Source organism: Thunnus maccoyii, chromosome 17 (genome assembly GCF_910596095.1).
Source record: "Thunnus maccoyii chromosome 17, fThuMac1.1, whole genome shotgun sequence".
Lineage (NCBI taxonomy): Eukaryota > Metazoa > Chordata > Actinopteri > Scombriformes > Scombridae > Thunnus > Thunnus maccoyii.
In genome coordinates this window covers 12,060,015-12,080,337 of record NC_056549.1, presented here as the reverse complement: position 1 = coordinate 12,080,337, position 20,323 = coordinate 12,060,015, and the positions used below count along the sequence as shown (strand labels likewise).

Sequence of the window (20,323 nt, the reverse complement as noted above, 5' to 3'; positions counted from 1 at the left end):
GAGGCTGTACTAGAGGTGTGTATCTGTGTTTCTAAACTGGGAAGAATGTGCATACCAGCCTCCCTTTGACTCTGCCTGCTTGGTGAAATGTTAAAAATCGAAGGGTAACATTACAGAAAGCAGTGTGGCCACAGATAAAACTGCAACCCACAAGAGCATTGGTGTTGAAAGCGTGCTGCTCTACAATCTCAGCTGCACAATTTCATGAGGGGTTTGTGTGATTGATCGCAAGATAAGTTATAAAATCTTAGGGGTGCGGCATAACACTCAAAAACCCACACACAGTAGTATGTCTGTTTAGTTTGTAGTGTGTCACTACAGTTTATCAATGCTGTACACCAATTAGTAGATATTATTATATACAATACATACTATACAATCCGGTGCAGAAATGCAGCTCTGTCACAGACACACAGGTTCACAAACATGGCCACAGTGGACCTATGGGACTCCTCTCTGTCCCCAGAGGTCCAGGACTCAGAGGAGCAGAGAGTTCTGTCACATTGTGACCAACTCATTGGCCTCAAGCTGTCTAACCACACACTCTCACACGTACAGACACACACTCTGCAGAAGATGCAGTAGTAGAGAGCGCTATGTTGCCATGGTTACGGGGAGTGATGTCACAGCACTTACCCGAAAAGGGGACAGCAGGAATGTTGTTTATTCTCAAAGACGTCCGTTCACACCCCTCTGGCTCTCGTGGCTGTAAGAAAATGCAAAGTGCCAGATATTTTCACGTTTTGCAGTCAGCTCACATTGCACTGTGGTGCTGATGGATCCTGCTGAAAGGCTCCAGCAATCAGCCTCAACACTTGGAGGATGATTCCAGCTGCGGCCCTAGAGATGTGTAGCACCACCAGGACCAAATAAGGAGGTCCAGTCCCAATTTAGGCCTGTAGAGTACACAAGCACACACACATATATAGACACAACAGTTTCAGTCAACAACAACAACAACGAGGGGCATCTTGTTGAAGAACTGAGGCAGGATCACAGCATGGTGTCACCCGTGGGCGAGAAAAGAAAGACGGAGCTGTGCACACATGCACATGCAGAGACATAAAACCATGAAAGTGCACACTACACAAGCATACACATATGCTGGCATCACTGGCATTTGGATGGCTTTGGCACAATGAGAGCACAGTGAAGACTAGCAGCGGGCTCTCTGCTACACTGAGCATCTCAGTGGACAATCTCTCACACAGACGCAGGGTGTTCACTTGGAAAGAAAGAGCAAGAGGAAGAGTGAAATACAGCATAAGCAAGAGAGAGATGAGTGAGTGTCTGCGTGCATGTATGCCTGTTAGCGTTTCCATGATGGTGCAGAGAGAGACAATGGCAGCTGATAGCTAGTATTTGTGCTGCCAAACCCAATAGGCAGACAACTGTAATTGCCTGCCTAATCTGGGCTGTGGAGAGGCCAGGTGTAATGATGGCAACTCAGTGAATACACCTCTCCTCCACTTGCTAATGGATGCTTGCTGCTCCCCTCCTACCCTGCTGCTGTCAATTCACCATTTCACTGTTTTGACCCAAGAAAACATTGGGAAAAGTGGAGGAAAATATGCTGTGGAAAGAAATATGTCAGCTGTTGACACCTGGCTGCCTCAGTCAAGACAATGTGTGAATACAAATCAGCATATATATGAAAATGAAATGAATGTCCACTGTCATTGTCACTGCAGAGATCATTTTTGTTTCTCCTTTGGTGCCAAACAGCATTGCCAAGACTTATCTATAAATGACCAGTCTTCATTATTCCATGCTAATGACACCAGCATGTTTATAACTTACTTACACAAGAAGTTGGACAAGCTGATGAGCAGCTGTACATGTCTTACAATGGCTGAAAAGGCAGCTAAAGATTTTTCATCTGTTGTATGGTAATACAATGATAAATCAGTTCAGGATTTTCCATATACAGTAGAATTGGTTTTTCTATAACCGGCTCAAGTTTCTACATCTCTACGGAGTGTTTTAGTGTCTTTGAGCTCATTGTTTTGGTTTTATTGCCCTCACCTTTACTGCTTTGGTTCAGTCTCACCACACTCATCCATGATGTTTCCAGACGAAGCCAGCAACTGTTCCCAGTGAAACAGCTTTGATAAACCCACTGACCAGCACCTAACCAAAGTTATCGACTAGCAGATGAACATAGTGAAGCATTAAGCAGCTAAAGAGCCAAATATTGTTCTCAGGAGTTGGTGGAGACCACAACAAAGCTAAAAAGAGAGTGAATACTGGGTTTACATTCAACTGGTGGCCACAAACAGGATGCTAACGTTGCTCCGTATCTGCTGGTTGTGTTAATAAGCAACTGTTAAGCAATACTAAGTTTGCCATGTCAACGTAAAAGGTGATAGTTTGTCAATGCTGTGTTTGCGGTTTGTTTCCAGAAACAGTTCAATGAGAGAAGAGTCTGTTCTTTGTTTACAACATTCATGTTCTCAGTGCATAACCTGAGGTCAACAATGAGCTAAAGTTACTGTTGGTGTACAAGTTATTGTTTCATTTTTTAAAGCGACTACTGCGTGTGATTTAGCACAGCTTTAGAGGAAGAGCTGCATGTTGAGCCTTTCTTATGTCCACCAGCTCATCTAGGATTCACATGAAGTTTTATTCACTGTAGTTCAAGCATTGTGAATGAGTGTGTGCTGAACCTTTTGACTCACTTTACAGACAAGAAGAATAACCAACAGTTGTAGCATTTAGATGGCAGTGGGATTGTTACTTCTCGCCCAGATGGAAATAGGGTCAAAAGAAATATCGCTGGACTCATTTTCTGGAGATTGCTAGTGATTTCATCACTATGAAACTTCAATGTGGTTTGACTTCATTCCAGCTGCAGCATTGTTTGGGCAGAATGACAGTGATTCTAAAATCATCAGGGAAGCATGACACGGTTTCATCATTGCTGAGAAGATTTCTGCTCCTCGACTCGCTGGCTCTAAACTATTTTGGGAGCTGTGCTACAAAATAGTCTTGGAGTCTGCTGCTGGTTTGGACTTGCACAAGAAAAAAACCATGAACACACAAACACAGCACTCTAGGAGCCGATGCAATTTGCCAGGTTTACTAATTAAACACATTTACTTGGCCAGCGTGCTTGATGAGGAACCAGACTGCCCGATCCAACCTGCTAGTTTTCCTGCTTTCCAAACTTTGAACACATGTACACACACATACACACACTCACTCACCCAAGGAAACCTGCAAATGTGTCAAGCAATTTGGCTCTTTGCACTTCTTTCATTATTCATATTCACTTTCAGCCAGGCTCTAAAATGTCCGCTAAACAAAGGCAAAATATTTATTGGGTGATATTTTGTTACACGCCCAGCAATAAGGCTATATTACCTTTGGGAGGGCTCTGTTGTAAATGCTCTGAATTATATGATGCTGTGAATGAGATTGAGTAGCTGCATGAGGAGGAGGGCAGGGAAGTAAAAAGCTGCAGAGAGTGATGGTTATGATGCAAGTGTTGGTGATGATAAGAATTATGAATGTTTAAATGATGATGTTGGCGGAAATCATCCTTAAAAATTGGATTGTAATGAGAAAGTGATGAGGATGTGATGTGATAACCATGATGGTGATACCATAATGCTGATGATTCTGATGGCAATACTGGCAATGATGATGACGGTATCTAAGAAGGGGAATGCAGTATAGTTGCTTAGGCAGATATTGAATGTTAAACAGTTTTTTTATATTAAAAACATTATATCCTTGCTACCCTGGTTTAAAAACAGCAAGATAAAGGGAGAGTTTGAGAGCTGAGAACACAAGCGAATAACAGAGATAAGAAGAGGTAGCTGCAAGCAAGAGGACAGAGAGACTAAACTAGAGAAAGAAAATTTACAGGGAGAGGTTGACATTTTGGAAAGTATGCTTATTTAATTTTTTGCCGAGAGTCAGATGAGAAGATCGATACCACTGTTATTTCTGTCCGTTAGATATGAAGCTACAGCCAAGAGACGGTTAGCTTAGCATAAAGACTGGAAGCAGGGGGGAACTGTAAGCTAGCAGCTAGCTCTGTCCGACGGTAAAAATATTAGTCTGCAGTACTAGCAACTCTAAAGCTCAGGTTATATCTTGTTCCTTAAATCCGTACACTAACCGAGGTATAAAAATGACAAGTAGTGGTTTTACAGGGGGTTTGTTTCTTGATTAATTGAGATTTTCTTGAATTCTGTCATCACCATCAGGCTTGCTGCTTCCAGTCTTTATGTTATGACAAGCTAACCATTTCCTGATTGTAGCTTTATATTTAACAGACAGTTATGAGAGTGGTATTGATCTTCTCATTGAACTCTCAGCCAGAATCAAGTGTTTTTACCAAAATGTTGCACTATCCCTTTATTTTGATGACTACTTTTAGCACAGCTATGTACTAAAGCAGAGAAAAACAACCATAAAACACAGATCATTGCTACTGAAGAGAACCACTCTGATATTTTCAGTCTTCTTTTCCACTTTTGAGTGTCTCTTTTGGATTTAATCAAGTCAAACATAAAATATAAAGTATGATGACTCTGTTTTGTGTGTGTGACAATTGGGTCATAAGCATTGCATCAGATGTTATCAGACTAATTTTGCCAATCAATTCTTCAGATGTTAGAAACGCAAACAGGAAAACACAAAAGAGACTCTTGTTTAGTTCATGGGTTTAGTTCCTGTGGCTCCTTAGTACCTGAATCTATTTTGAAAAGGGCCAATATTGACAATTTTCTTTGATGCATTTGGTGCATTTGCTTGTCAGCTCTTCATTGCATCGTTCATTGTTTGCCATTGCTTGATTACATTTAACTTCCTCACTGCTGTCTGCCATGATGGTTTTACTTAAAGTACATGCTCAAAGTGTCCAGTCTCAGCCGTTAGCCATTGCTGCTGCTAATATCCGCATGGTCCTTTCATACAAGCTCTGTACTGTTTGTGGCTGAGACTCAGCTTCATTGCCATCGCAACTTGGATGCTCATTCGCTTCCCCCATACCTCCCACGCCACTTCTCCCCCCAGTCGACCATATCCCCTTACCCCGCCTGCTGACTTTCTAGAGCCCCATATCAGTCCCTCCTCTGTTTTTCTCTTTCTTAGTTCCCCCCAACCTGACAGTCCCACGGGGCAAGTCCCCCCTGGTGGCCCGCGAGGGTGACACAGTGGAGCTGGAGTGCCTTGTTTCAGGGAAGCCTAAGCCCATCATCCTGTGGTCGCGAGCAGATAAGGAGGCGCCCATGCCGGACGGCAGCATGCAGATGGAGAGCTATGACGGTGTGCTGCGTATAGTTAATGTGTCCAGAGAGATGACGGGCTCGTACCGCTGCCAGACCAGTCAGTATAACGGGTTCAACGTAAAGCCCCGGGAGGCCGTGGTGGAGCTAATCGTACAATGTGAGTAGACTGGTTTTTTTGTCTCTTTATAAATGTCTGTATCTGTGCATATATTCATGTCGCAACCTTTTAACTTGTAGCAATGATATAATATGTGTGTATCTATGTATGGTGCGTCAGTTATTTGACAATTTTCTTTGTATGCAGTGTAATTAATCTTTATGTGTTCTAGTCCAGTGTGACCAAAATTGAACATTCTCCCATTTCTTTCCTTCCACGCCCCTCCAATTTCCTTCTGACGGCGGTAAAATTAGTCTGATCCCCTGATACCCTCGGTCAGGTGTGAGAGGAAACGGCTCCGGCTCCACCTCTTACACTAAGAGGAAGACTTTATCTGCTGAGTGTGAACTAAGCAGAACTAATATTAACAGAGGCACGAAGCTCTGATGTCCATACTTGTTAGGGTCTGTCTGAGTTTGTTTCTGTGCATACACGTCAGAGAAGACCCAAAGACTGTGTGCCATATCCCCAGGCCTTAGACCTCCCGTCACTGCCGCTCATTGAGAAACCCCTTCCCCTCCTTAAGATGTGACATTCAAAGATGGCTTAACGGCTAATTAGCGAGCGGCTAATTTATTCCCACTAGTATTCATTTTGTATTCATTTATGGAGATTTGAATGGAATATTTCGAATGAACATCAGGGATTCAAAGCGGTGTCACTCATTCAGGGACTGGGGATCCTTCTCTGCCGCAAAAAAGAACGGAAGACGGATAGGAAGGAAATGAAAGCGATCCGTGTAGGGTGCTTACCATTCTCTGGCAAGTGATTACAGGAAATAGAATAACTGATTCCCATAGCCACAGTCCCATTGTTTTTCTCATGGCCTACTTAGTTAATCCAAACATTCTTCCATCTCAATTTACCCTAATCTACACAGAACCTGTGCAGCTGCATGTCACCCTTAAAATACTGTGAAAATGCATTGCAATTAACATGCTCGACGCTGACTACCACTTTTAAGTATCTCTCCCCATGGTGAATCTCATTTCAAGTGGATTTGCCAACCATAATACTGCAGAAAAATATCCAACAACCTTAAAAGCCAATAAAGTGTGAACAATAAAACAGAGTTATGGCAGCAGCACAACCACGGTTTTGATTAAAGATGAACTTGACACACCCACCACCAATATTTTGATTGAAGAGGAACAAGAGCGGCCCCCGTTCAGTTCTCGTCGATAAGGATTAGCACATAATTTTGCCCTCATTTATTTGAGAGTTTTATTGTACTCTTTGCTATGGCGTTCACGTTTCAGCTTAGCTGTTACCCACTGTGCTGTGCTAAGAAAATTAATTAAGTTTTGATGTGCTTTGAAGAAGGCTGTGTTGAATTTTTGGCTGAATTGATTATGATTATGCAGTGATGACAGCCCATATCAAAGGTTAGTGGCTTTGCTACGCACCATCGCTGACACCAGAAAGTAAACAAAGGATTTAGACTCTAAGATGCCCTTCATTAATTAGCAACACTCAGTGGATCTGCTGCTCATGCGAAGAGGGTGTGGTGGGATAGAAACAAATAGTTTAATGCAAAATTAAAACAACAAGCTTTTTTTTATTTAAAGCAAAGCCGAAGAGGACTCGTAAACCTGCTTCTGCGTGTTCACACTGCATCCACATGTTGAACATCTGACCCATATTTTAACGACACTATTCATGTTAAAAATATAGTCGGTGAAATAATAACACACATTTAAATACCACCCCTGCCTTAGTTATTTAAGATGAGATGAAGAATGGATGCTGCTCCCTTTCAGTAGAGCAGTTTACTGCCACAAGCAGCAATAGGTCACAGTGATCACGCCTCCGTTTGGAAAGCAGCAGGAACACACGCTGTATTCAGTGTACCATTTGTCTCGAGGCAACACGAGTAGCGCAGGAAAAAAAAGCTAATAAGCTCTACTGTCCAGAATCTTTTTAGTCAACAGCTACAATTACTCAGCATTTAGGAAAATATCGTATTTTTTTTCTTTCCCGCATTTTCAGCAACACAACGTACCACAGCTTCATCTACAAATCAGTGACAAATAAAAAAGATGACACATTTAAACAGAGTATGCTCACAATAAAAGGCTTTTTGGATTGCATCGAGAGTTGTACTTCTCATAAATTATTAAGACCACAAAATGTTCTGAAAGCCAAAAAATAGTTTACTTCAGACAGTAAAAACTATGAATGAGTGCTGAAAACTATTCACAAAATTCAACAGAAGAAATGGGAAGTATTGTATGATGTTAGGCATGAAACACTGTTGATTTTTGTTATTGTTTATTTTTTGTGGTTTGTTGTTAATTCATAATAAGGACATCATGGCAAATGGCAAACAGGAAAACTAAACTAGACTAATGTTCACTGGGTGTGGTTGTCTGGCTGTCAGAGACGATCTGCTGCCTTTTTATCCAGTGTGCCAGGAACCTGACCAAAGTGAGTCACTTGTGAGTCACATCTGCCTCCTGTCTTCATTTTGCTACCTTTATGCACAATTTTTGCTGGAGTAGCTCCCATCTTTGAAGCATGAAGCTCATTTGTGAGTGTACAAAAAATGCCTATATTAAAAGACAGATGCTGATATTTAATGATGCATTTCATTTGTTATTAACTTTCTTCCTTTCTTTCTTTACGTATTATACATATAGCTAAACTAGTGTTCAGCCATGCTAACAGCACAGCTCTATTTATAGCAATGTAGGTCTGTCAGTCGGTCGTTCCACCACTTTGGACCAGACTGAAAAATCTCAACAAATATAGGATTATATAAGAACATTTTGTACAGGTATTCAGGGTCCTCTGAGGTTGCATCCTACTGACTTTGGTGATCCCCTGACTTTTCCTCTTTATGGTTTTGAGTGAAACATCTGTCATTCTCTCTTCTTTAGTCCTAATTAGCAAATGTTGCATTGCTTTCTAACATGCTAACATGCTAAACTAAGATGGTAAAAATGGTAAACATTACACGTTGTTAGTCTCAGACTGTTAGCATTGTCACTGTGAGCATGTAAGCATTCTGATGCAAGCATTTAGCTCAAAGCACCAATAAAAACACCAAATACAAAATTACAAAATTTATCATAAATGAGCTGAAAACCTGTAGTGAGTGCTTGTAAAACACAGACATGTTGGCAAAACAACTCGAAACAATATTGGAATGGTGGCTGCTGAAGAACAGCCTGCTTGAAGACACTGCGCTTATTAAACACTGCCAGGACGTGGGTGGCTCCTGTCAGAGTTGATCAAGAGTAATCCTAAAGATGAGAAGGCAAATAAGATGAAACAAATAAGAATAAAAAAGAACGGGTAAAAGAAATGTAAAACTGTTTCACTTTACAGTATACAGAATGAGCAACTGCTCCATTTTTAGCATCACAGAGGAGGAGAAAAGGAACAGGACCTCTTGTCTATGAACTCAGGTGGCCTTAACTAGCCACTGAACGCACACTGAATACTTAAAAACAAAAACCCAGATTTTACTGTTCCATCCAAAATGATACCCTGAAATCTGCAAAACAAACAAATCTAACAGACAAGGATGTAAGAAAGGTGTTATTCTGAGGAAGGTCTCCAACCTTTGAATGACCTTGTCTAGAGTGGAGGTCATTTTCACAGACACTCCAAAGCAGGATTTCTCTCCCCTGACATCCAGCCAGGAGAGGTCTCCTATCACACCTTGCTGCTGTTCTCCCCTTGTCCCCTTGTCCCTGTGACAGTGGACAGGGGTCACTCACAGGGAGTGACTGTTGTTAGTGACACTTAGAAGAAGACATGCCTCAGGAGGCAAGGGGTGGGGGGGGGGGGCAAGGCCTCAGGTGAAAGACACATGCCATTAAATCTGTTTCCTCTCTCAGACAGATTTGCCTTGGCATGTGGTTGCATCATAGGATGACACACACAGTACAAGACACACAGAGAGGCACATCAATTCACCCCCTGATAATTCTGTCCTTCCTTTTAACGCTATTTATTCAGAGAATGTAATTATTTATCATTATGTAGTATTATTTTAATAAAGCACCTATCTTGAATCGCAGTTCTTGATGTGGTACAGCACTTTCATCTGTTTGCCATCTTCAAAGCAGAAGACGTAATGACTACATTTACATGCACAATAATATTCCGCTATTATTCAGAATATAACAATATTCCAAATTTGACGTGTCATGTAAACAGCATATTTCATTAGGATATTCTGAATTAGGCCTTATTCAGAATGTAGCATTTTCTGATTAAGCGTGTGGGATATGCTGATAGTATTTAGTTTTCTTTGGACATGTATACAGCGCATTCAGAATTTGCGTCTTAATTGGGGTTTTTACCGCAGTTTGCGACCAAGCGGCAACCTCCGGGGCTGAAAAATGAAGCCAATGTGGAAGTGCCAAAAACAGTTCCTTGAATGGCCACATGAGGCTGGCTCCAAAAGCAAGTCAATCTCCATAGACCTCCATGTTAAAATGCCCAACTTTACAGCAGAAATAAACAGGTTTACAGCCTGGTACAAAAAAACGGTTTTGGTCTCTATAGCTGATTTCCCCTTTCCTTACAACTGTACGGGGGGTGAATTTTTTATAACTCACTCGTTTAAATTTTATTAAGCCGTAAAGTTATGCATAATGAAGGACATGGCTGCTTTCAGTGACGGGTCAGCCAGCCGCTAGGTGGCTTGTTTCAGCCATTCGGCCCGCCTCTTTGCCCATATTTGATTGGCTGGGAGTTAGGCAGAGTCACTACTGCCAAGACGGCGACGCTCTTCAGAAACCAACGGGTGACGTCACGGTAACTACGTCCATATTTTTATACAGTCTATGTTTGCGACACACGGCCCTCTTGCCTGTTTACGGTCAGCTCTGTGCGTTGTAAACAAACCAACTAGCCAACAGTTTGCAAGGCTGAGATAGAGATGCATGCCCAAAGGAAAAGCCCACACACCTACTACAAAGCACATCTACTTTTAAACATTTTGAAAGATTTGGATATTTACAGGTTTTTGGACAAATATCACAACGTTTACCTTTTCAAGAAGGTGGTTTAACAAATGAAAGATGGAGGCTGTGTTGAACAAACCCGCCACCAGTGGAAAACTTTGAAAAAAATCCTGTTTTGATGGGAGTATACACAGCTGCATGTAAACAGGAATATTAGTGGAATATTCATTTTCATTAGCCATATAAGCCATTTTTGGAATAAGGGAAAAAAACTGAATATTTTGTGCATGTAAACATAGTCAGTGAAGAGCGTTATTAAGGCTTTGGTGTTATTAAATCAATCACTCTGCCATGTTTTAGCTTCAGAGCCAGTTCTGCTCGTCAGACTCTTGTTACTTATTAATAGTTGGCATCAAAGCCCAAGTTTAAAAAGCACAAACAATCCGTACTGACACAATTTGAGTTTAAATATGATGTGTACACATCAATGCATGCTCTTGACTGATTCATTTGCCGAATACATAGACCTTTGCTCTTTCTCAGCATGAGAATTTACTTTATTAACACAATACAGCCCTACTTTTGTTGTTTGCTCCATATGCCTGTCGGTATGCCCCCTCCCTTCTTCCTCTTGGACTGTCTCATGGTGTGTAAGCACAAGCCAATCCCTCTGAGATGCTTTTCTCGCCTGCATTTCCAGGTCCCAGCATGAGCCACCCGCCTTTGGTGGTGAGCCATGTGCAAAGCCGCGTTTAGTAACTTGATCAAGGGACCGAGGTACAGTCCTCTGAAGCAAAGAGCATTAGAGGCGTGAAGGAACGACTCTGGCAAGTCAACAGCTTTGATATGTAAAAACCTGCATCTGTTGGCTGGCAGAGGCAACGCCAGGAGGAGAGGTAGAGGGAATGGGAGACGTCTGCCTTTAGAGTCGTCGCTCTAATAGAATTGCAAACGCCAAATCCCAAGCTGTGACACCCTAATGTTCTTAGTCAAACTGACTTGGCATGGTCCAGAGGCTTGAGAGAGAGCGGGTGAAGAAACAGAGAGAAATAGAAGGAAGAAGGAAGTATAAAGTGGTCTCCTGTCCTAGATACCACTGTCTGTCAGACTCAAAGTTATCAAGCTCTACTTCAGCCCAGATGCACAGGAATCTTTTATCCGGGCTTCCCTTCTGTTCCTCCTCACATCGTCCGTGACACCTGCCTGATGCAACCGCGCGATTGTCCCCCTGAGTGAGCGCCCTAGCATCTGACATACATCAAAAAGACACACCAGGATAAAGAGCTACTGTCTGGGCAAAAGTAATGAGCAGAATTACACGATTATTGTTTTTAATTAATTTTCCTCTCTGCATCAAGAAGGCCTGCAATGCTGGCCCCTGAGGCCCACTCTAATGTGAATCATATTAGAGCGATTCACATTAGCCTAACGCCAGCCCAACGCCAGCAAATTAATCTTTTGCATTAAAGCAGGGCTCACACACCGCATTTGGGGATGAAATTTTAATAACCTTTTTTTTTTATTTTTTATGGAACAATATTGAATTGATCAGCCGCATCAAATCCACACCAGAAAAGGTCAGCGAATATGTAGGTTGTAAACAGAAGCCTGCACACGGCTTAGACAGAATAATTCATAACTTGGTCAATGACTGAGCTAAACCTATTAGCGGATTACCAGGCCACTCCTCGCACTGAAGAGTCTACATTGATTATCATTAATTGTATATTTAAGTTCATAAATTATCCCTGAGTTTAATAACAATATGGTAAATCAGATGGTGCTTAAGTTCATTGTTTGATTGCAGCGACTGTAGCGTGAGGGAAAGAGGGCGCGCTGATGCGGAGCAGCGTTCCCCTACATTATTCAACACAGGGACTCATTATAAATCAGTTAAATCAGGGTTTTCATTTCATATTCTGTATATATCTGTTTGACTTCCTAATGAATGTTATTTCCTCCATCAAGACTTGATATTGAAGCATGTTATGCTATAAAGGTTATTCTCCCACAAGAATGCTTTTGCTTCCAAAAACATGATCTTCGTTTTTTTTTTTTTTACGTCCACATACAGCTGCAGAAGGCACAGTCGAGGTGAAAAACGTGACATATTGCTGAATGGAGCATCAGTATGTTACATGTTAATTCAACATGTGTCAACATGCAGTACATAAATGAATCAAGGAGCATCAATATCACACCAGTTATCCAGTGAGCCATGAGGGAAAATATTCCGTAGCTTTCAGGGAAAAAAAGAATGGGAGAAAACCAAGAGAGGGAAAACAAATCTCTGTTTGAAGTATTTCTCCAACCGTATAGAAGGAATCAGACACACACACACACATTTTATGTGCACATGAACCTACTGTACATTTTCAAAACACTGTTGCGGGGTTGCCCAGAGGACTTGCATGTCCTTCTCTTGATGCACTCACCCGAAGCACATGGAAGAAAAATGAAACCCATTCTGACTGAAGCTGAAGTTTATTGTAAACCAGTCAAGCGCTGTTTCAGTAATGCAGGTGCATGCATGCGCACAAATTCAAGTCCCACCCACACACACACACACACACACACACACACAAACACACACACACATAAACACACATGCATATTTCCCCCAGGTACACAAGTGTCTTTGTTCTGTCCTCCTCCCTGTAGATGGCAGTCTATATGGGCCGAGGGGAAAAGGCCTCCGTGCTCCTAAATGTTGTTTTTCTCCACATTACTGTCAAGGTATCCACTGGTGACTGATGATGGATTACATCTTAGGCAGAGCTCAGGGTTTTCCCTCAGCTTGTGACTTACAGCAACTCCGAGCCCTCACCGCCCTTGCTGCTACACTAACCATGGCGAGCACTGCTCAGGGAATATCACACAGGACCTTTTCGCTCCTTTCGCCTCATGTTCACTGGGCAGCTGTTTCACAGGAGATGCACGGTGGGGGGAGATGAGGCATGTGCCCTTGTTTAAAGGATGTTTTGGTTATATAAGAGATTTCTTTTTTTCGTTTGTCTTACTGTGTGAATGGAAATGCACTTACTGCAATTTGGTCTAGTGCCACTCAGGGAGGCTGTGGAGCTGGGCTGTGATTCACTGCCGCACACAAACCTACAATTTTAATGTGATAAGTAGAGATTCAGACCCTTCTTTTGGAGTCAGAGATAAGCCATTGGGTTTGGGTAAAAGCCCAGGCATGGCTCATTTGAAGGAGGAACTGATTGCTGTTTCATTTAGCGGAGATGAAAGCCACTTTACTCTCCACGGTAAAGTGGTTTTCATCTGTGAACAGTGTCAGGTGAAGCAGGCAAACTTTTTTCCTCATTTCCTTCAGTCCGAAACTCTTGGAAGATTTGTGTTGTTGTGTTGCGTTACTTTTTCTGTCATCCCATGTTTATTATCTTTCACATTTCAGCTAGTCATTATCCGATCTTATGGTGTGTTATTAACCATAACAGCTGCTGTGTGAATTCCACAGTTTTTGTGTGTTGTGTGATAATTAATCGAGGGCAAGAAAGTCCTCTTTGAACTATTTTATTTTGCGTGCAGTGTGATGTTTACAGCCCATTTTTACCTGCGCACCTCTCTGGCCTGGGGGACCTGCACTGCTCTAGTCCCTGGACCGAGGTTAACTCAATTATGTGCAGCAGAAAAACCAAAATGAAAGTCAGTTACTCTAAAAACACAGGATTCAAAATTTATTTGACTCTTTAAACGGAATTAGGTTGTGAGATTTTAGCATCTTCCCCATCTTTCAAAAAATGGGTGATTAAGGTTTTAGATAATGACATTAATAGTGTTATCGAATGATATGCCGTAAATTTTAATAAACAGTTCATTTAATTACATATCCTATCAAGTTCGGAAGGCTCGGTAATTAGATTATATTGTGTGTGAAAAATGTAGACGATTACGTTGCAGATTACAATTTCAATCAGGTAATCAGTGATCTGTAACAGATTACATTTTGAAAGTAACATCCACAGGCCTGGCTGTAGCTACCCGCTGCTCCTTTGCTCTGCTGGAAATTATGCAAATTTCAGGCAATCAAGGGGCTCTGTGTCATTCTGTCTATTGTCCTCAGCATTCGCTGTTGTTTTTCAAGCCTTGACTTTTGTCAAGCCTCTGTGTGAGCATGTCAACAGCAGAGATGCTTAAGCTGGGAAATTATTCATAACTGTGTCAATGCTTGCACACACAAGCACTTAAACACATTTTGTTCTGGCAAAAACCTGCGTATGTATTTTGTCACCGTGTACATAATCTAAACACTGAATATAGGTTTTTTTTTTTTCTTTAATCACGTATATTACACGTTCCAGAAGTGGAGTCTGGGTGGCATTGAGGTTATATTCAGTCCCAGACTTTGCTCTGAGATGACTGGCTAAATAATTCACCACGAGGTTGTCTATGTGGGAAGAGGTGAGGCCTGTCTGATACTCAATTAAGTTATTAATTTTCTATTCTGAAAGCTTGAGGTGCACTTCATCATCCTGTTACCAGTTTTCCATGAAGCGGGACTGATTTTCCTCAGAACATTGTTCTAGTTTTTTTTCTGCAGAATTGATCTTCCTGCACCCATTGATGCTCTCCACAGTTGTTTTCACTCGTCATTTTTCATTTATCACTGAGGTGTATTGACTTTTCAGTGCCGATTGTTTAAAGTTTGCTTGCAGTGTACTTAAATCTTACCCCTCTCTCTCTCTCTCTCTTCCTCTCTCTCTCTGCCCACTGCTTCTCATTCATGTTTCAATACTAGACTGTTCTCTAACATGTTTTTTCCCCTTTCAGTGTCTGTGCATGTTTTAAATATTATTTTTATATTTAGTTGTTTTTTATATTTAAATATATTTATTTATTCTTCTCATAGCTACCGTAACTCTTCTATAATTTGCATTCTGACTGTCTGTTCTATCTTCCAGGTATTTTTGCTCTGTAAATATCTCTGGAGGTCAGAGACAACCTAGTTTGAGAAGGCCCTGGCCTGAATAGCATCTGTCTTGTATAGACATCAACATCCCTTCCTCCCACTCATTCTTTTATTCTCTTCTTTGCCCTCTTTATCCAAGGCATTTTGTAGCATTCTTTTATATTCCCTCTGCACTGACATCCTTGACACACTTTTCTGTTCCTATCAAATGTCAGCTGAACTCGTCTGAGCCTTTCTGTTTCCCACTCAGACCCACCGACGGTGGAGCCGGTTTACATGGAGATGCGTCAGGGACTGGGGAGGCCTGTGGTGATGACCTGCAGGGTGCTGCGAGCACACCCTTCCCGCGTACTGCGCTTCGAGTGGCTTCTATCAAACCGGCTGCTCCACGCCGGAGCCTTCGACGCCCAAAGAGACGAGACGGAGTACACCATCCGCAGCCTGAATCGAGACGGGTGGGGGGAGTACACCTGTAATGTCATCAATGAGGCCGGGGCAGGCAAATGCACCTTCCAGGTTACAGGTAAAGACTACTTTGTCTTTTTTCATATTGTATAGGAGTGTTTGCTAATGCCAGCCCCTTTAGTTACTGTTGCTATGCGAGTGAAGCTGTCCATTCTTGCATGGCATATATCAATCAATCAATCAGTCAATCCATCCAAGGGAAATTTGGTTGCACAGCAGTGAAACACAGGATAAAAACACAAAGCACATGACACATCATATCATATGCAGTTTTTGATGATAACTGGCAGATTTGACATTCAAAGTTCTTGATATTTTTTTAGATAGTGGATGCTTGTTTTCAGACAGAGGCAAAAGCATTTCTACCTGTTTTCTGGCTGAAATGACAACTGTTGTGAGCAGATTATTTCTGCTGTAGCTAGTTAGCTAGTTAACTTAATGTTAGTTGTCGGTTGATTGGTTAAAATGGTCTCTAGTTGACTTTTTAACGTTTCAAGCTGACTCATGTTAAGATGAGAACCCTGTAAAAGGATCTTAAATACTGGATGCACTTGATGGCTACTGTACATACATATACTAATGGACTGTAGCTAAAGCTGGATGTCCCAGGTAAAAAACCCCACTCTATGATCCATGTAATCTTAGAAGACATAAAAACAAAGAAACACGGTTTTCGTTGCTGATTCTAATTATATCAGATTTCATTCTAACATAACCTTGTGAAGCTGCTCAGAACACATACTTATTATATCATATACTGACATATTTATTTTTCGCATTTTTACATTACAAAAGAAAACGTTTTTAGGATGAGGATGAACTGCTGTGTTTGGTGAATGTATCACTATCACTGACCAGGTTGACTGAGGTAGCTGGAGTATAAAGTTCCCCAAATCTAATAAAGAGCAGGACAGAGCTGCTGACATTACTCTACACTCTTATAGTAGCATCCAGGACCTTAGAAGTGACGCTGGGCTAGGTTACTACTATAGGTAATAAGCTAGCTGAGCTAAGTTAGCTGTATATGGTAACAGTTGCAGCTTATGTTAGGGCAGAGATACACTATTTAATCCATTTGTTACACATTTTTGCTCTTGTATTTTTGGTTTTGGAAGGGAAAACAAACAAACACCACACTCTGAACTCTTTAAATGACGAGTATCATTCTTATTTCTTCCTTCAGCACTTTAAGAAATACAAAGCTTGACAGGCCTGCTGTGCCTCGGTACGATAGCTAAGCTATCAGTGGACAATTGTAATCATTTAAAGTTACATACCAGACACATGCCAAAATTACCTTCCACTTTCATGCACACATTAGTGTTATAAAAAGGACTTTCAGTGCTTTTCATCCACCTTGAAGCTGCACTTGATGGCATTTTGCTTTCATTTTTTTAGAACACGCATCTGCATGTCTACAACAAGTTCTTCAGTTGGCACTCCAAATTGGTAATTAGAGTGATTTTTTTGGACAGCTGAAATTGGCCCTTCAAACATATAACAATCCTTGTCACACTGTGTTTTGGGGGGGCGTGGCTGTCTCTGTGTGTGATAGACAATTAATTTAATAGGAGAGTAAAAGGAAAAAGTTCAGAGATTGTCAATCTGAATGGGACACGTCCATCAAGTCGTCTCTTTTTCTGTCTCGCATAGTAAACCTGTCCTCTCAGATCACACTTACCCCCTTCCTGCTATTTTTTTGAGATTACTTTTTTTTTTTTTTTTTTATTCATCAAGAGCTGCAAGTGTCAGTCTCCAAGTTGGTTGTTATGACAGGACCAAATTAGTTTGGCCATACTGAGTGACCGCAGGAACTCTGGCCAGGGTTTCAATCTCCCAGACCCCCCATTAGAGAGAGGAGCCGCAGGGTCACAGGAGGAGTATTTGTCACTTTGATCCTCTGCCACTTAGGTTGCTCTCCTCTTTGATACTGTCCATTTCTCTCTATCTGTTGCTGTCTTCTAATCATAGCTTTCCTGCACTCGATTTTTCTATCTCCTTTCTTTCTCTTTCTTTCCACTCTTTGCCCCTGTTTTCTTTTAATCTTTCTCATTGTAAACGTCTCTCTATTGTCTTCTCTCTCTCTCTCTCGCTACTGCTTGCCTGGAGAGCAAGATGGACATCCCCCCTGTGTGTGTCATAAATCAGTCCTCTCTGGTGAAACAGGTAGAGCAGAGAGACAGAGGCAGATTGTTCCCTCCAGCCATTTGTTTTTCTCAACAGGGCTGGGGTTTCGCGTGCTATTGCTCACACTCCCTCCCTCTTCCTCTACCTCCACTCCCCTTGTTTCCCTTTCATCCTCCATCCCTCCTTCCCTCTCTCTCCCACCATCGCTCCATTCCTCCTGCCCAATGCTCCAGATTCCCACCATCTGGCCTCAGTGGTTGCCAAAGGTATGGAGGCTCTTTTAGTAGCCCCCAGAGTGAAGGAGCATGGTGCAGAAAATCCACTTTGGTTCCTCCCATCATCCATGAAATCTGGCATGCCCCATTCCCTTAACTCCAGCTCTTATTCTGTAAGAGTTTTTATAAATTTTATCCTGAAACTCACCGCCCTTTGAGATCAACACTATTCAGTGTGGCTGAAATTAATATTCTACTGGATATCAGCGCATCTCTGTAAGCTCCACTTAAAGATGAGGCTCATGAAATATTTGTTGTGTGCCATGCAGTTGGGTGGTGTTTGAGTTAACTCACTTTACAGAGTGAAGACAAGTAGACACGCCAGTGGATATTCCCTCACCGCTCTATCTCTGACGTCCTCTTGGTCCGTGTTGATGTGTAATAAACATATCAGTCAGGAGTTTTGGCCTGAAGCTGCAGTAGATCGATTAAAGTCAGTCATCCAGTAAACATACCATGCAAAACATACATGTTACCATGCCGACAGACAGGGGCAGCAGGCCATTCTCAGGCCAATATAAACGCTGTCACCTCAAAAACTATGTCGTGCCAGGAGAGAGTGTGAGTGCATGTGCATGGATGCTCATGTGCCAAGCCGCTGGGACATCTGTGGAAACAGTGAGTTGGCTGTAATGGCCAAGTTGGCCATTAAATTGTGCCAGGGGAGAAACCCCTCAGAGGGATGTAATGTGTACCACTGAGCTTTGGCTCAGTCTCTCTGTCATGGTAACCCTGAGTTTTTTTAGCAAATGCTGAAATCATGCTCCTCTGAAGAGTTAGAACTTAGAGAGAGAGAAAAATATCTCACATGTCTTTGATTCCTCTACACAGCTTTTCATCTCTGACTTTATTCCAGTCGGATGCATTAGTTGATTTATTCACAAGTTGCAAGTCTGCATTTACTGTACATCCTGTCCTCAGGCTGCAACTGTGTACTGATGGGTTGATAGTGTGTACTGATAGTGTAAGGGTAAAACACAGGTCACTGAATACACAGACATGAACTGTAACAAACACTGCATTTAGATCACATTCGTCCAATCACGGCTAAAATAAAACATGATGAAACAAGTAATTCTGCAAAGCTGGTTCAAACTTCTCCCTCCCCTTTTCTCTTCATTGACCAGTCTCCCTAAAATACATGCTGTACTGTAGTTTTTTTGCTGGAATTCAGAATTTCACAAACGAAGGGAAAATAATGTTTCTCATTTCTCTCTCACCTGCTATAATTCATCTTTTTGGAAGCCTGTCATGAATTCGAAGAGAAGAACAATTAAATTTGCAGGCCCAATGTTCACATATTTATTTTGTGCATTTTATGAATTAGCTCATGAAGTGAATTCAGATCCTTCGTAATTATGAGCTTGTTGTTTTGCTTGTTGTTGTGGTTGCAGTTTCCCTTTTTATTGTAGCTATTGTCCCTAATGACGCAGAAATCACATTGTGAAACAAAGTCAGCTGGAATGAGATATCTGCATATGCTTTAGGAGGAGAGGGTTGTTTCTTGAATTGTGACACACACCAGGAATGCTCAGGACATTGATTACTGTGTTTTGTTCACAATATCCTGCTAGTGTTGCTTAGTCTTAATGTGAAAAATGATTTGGGCACCCCAGTGTGACTCTAGTTCTCACACCAAGGTTGACAAAATACACATTCGCTAAGCTCTGACACTAACAAATCAAATATCTCTCCTCCTCCTTACTAGCAGAGAGCAGTGTTCAAAACATTCACCTAGCAGCTCATCATTTGTAATCTGCAATAACCGCTGCCTGCGCAGTTTAAAATGACAAACTTGGATGCAGCAGGTTATATTTACTGCTGATGAGTAACTTGTTGACAGGCAAAAATTAAGATAAGATAAAACTTTATTAATCCCGAAGGAAATTGTTGTGCCAGAGATTGCTCAAAAATGACAACAATATAAGAATAAAAACAACAGAGTAATAAATGTAAAGTGTATAATGAGTAAATACTAGCACCAGTGCCTAAAAGAATAACAGATAGATAATAGAATAATAGAATAACAATAGAATAAGATAAATTAAGTAAAATAAGTAAACTAAAATAGAAAAGTAAAATAGAAAAGTAATTCTGCAGATGATATTGAAAGGTGATATTGAAAAAGTAATAAAAAGTTATATTGCACATGATATTGAAAAGTAATAAAAACTTCTTTTGTTTGTATGCTTCCGACAGTTGGCGTCTGT

The 20,323-nt window shown here is 41.4% G+C and overlaps 1 protein-coding gene across 7 annotated transcripts in view; it reads left to right on the top strand.

Moving 5' to 3' along the window:
• Positions 1-20,323, top strand: part of LOC121882202 (MAM domain-containing glycosylphosphatidylinositol anchor protein 2-like) — a 181,359-nt gene that overhangs the window by 123,013 nt on the left and 38,023 nt on the right. For 4 of the 7 annotated variants that reach the window (XM_042390240.1, XM_042390241.1, XM_042390238.1 and 1 more), the window contains exons 9-10: positions 5,077-5,397; positions 15,497-15,769. In XM_042390240.1, the coding sequence (XP_042246174.1) occupies positions 5,077-5,397; positions 15,497-15,769 (594 nt within the window). The remainder of the gene's footprint in view (positions 1-5,076; positions 5,398-15,496; positions 15,770-20,323) is intronic. The other 3 variants (XM_042390244.1, XM_042390243.1, XM_042390242.1) reach the window with 1 other exon arrangement.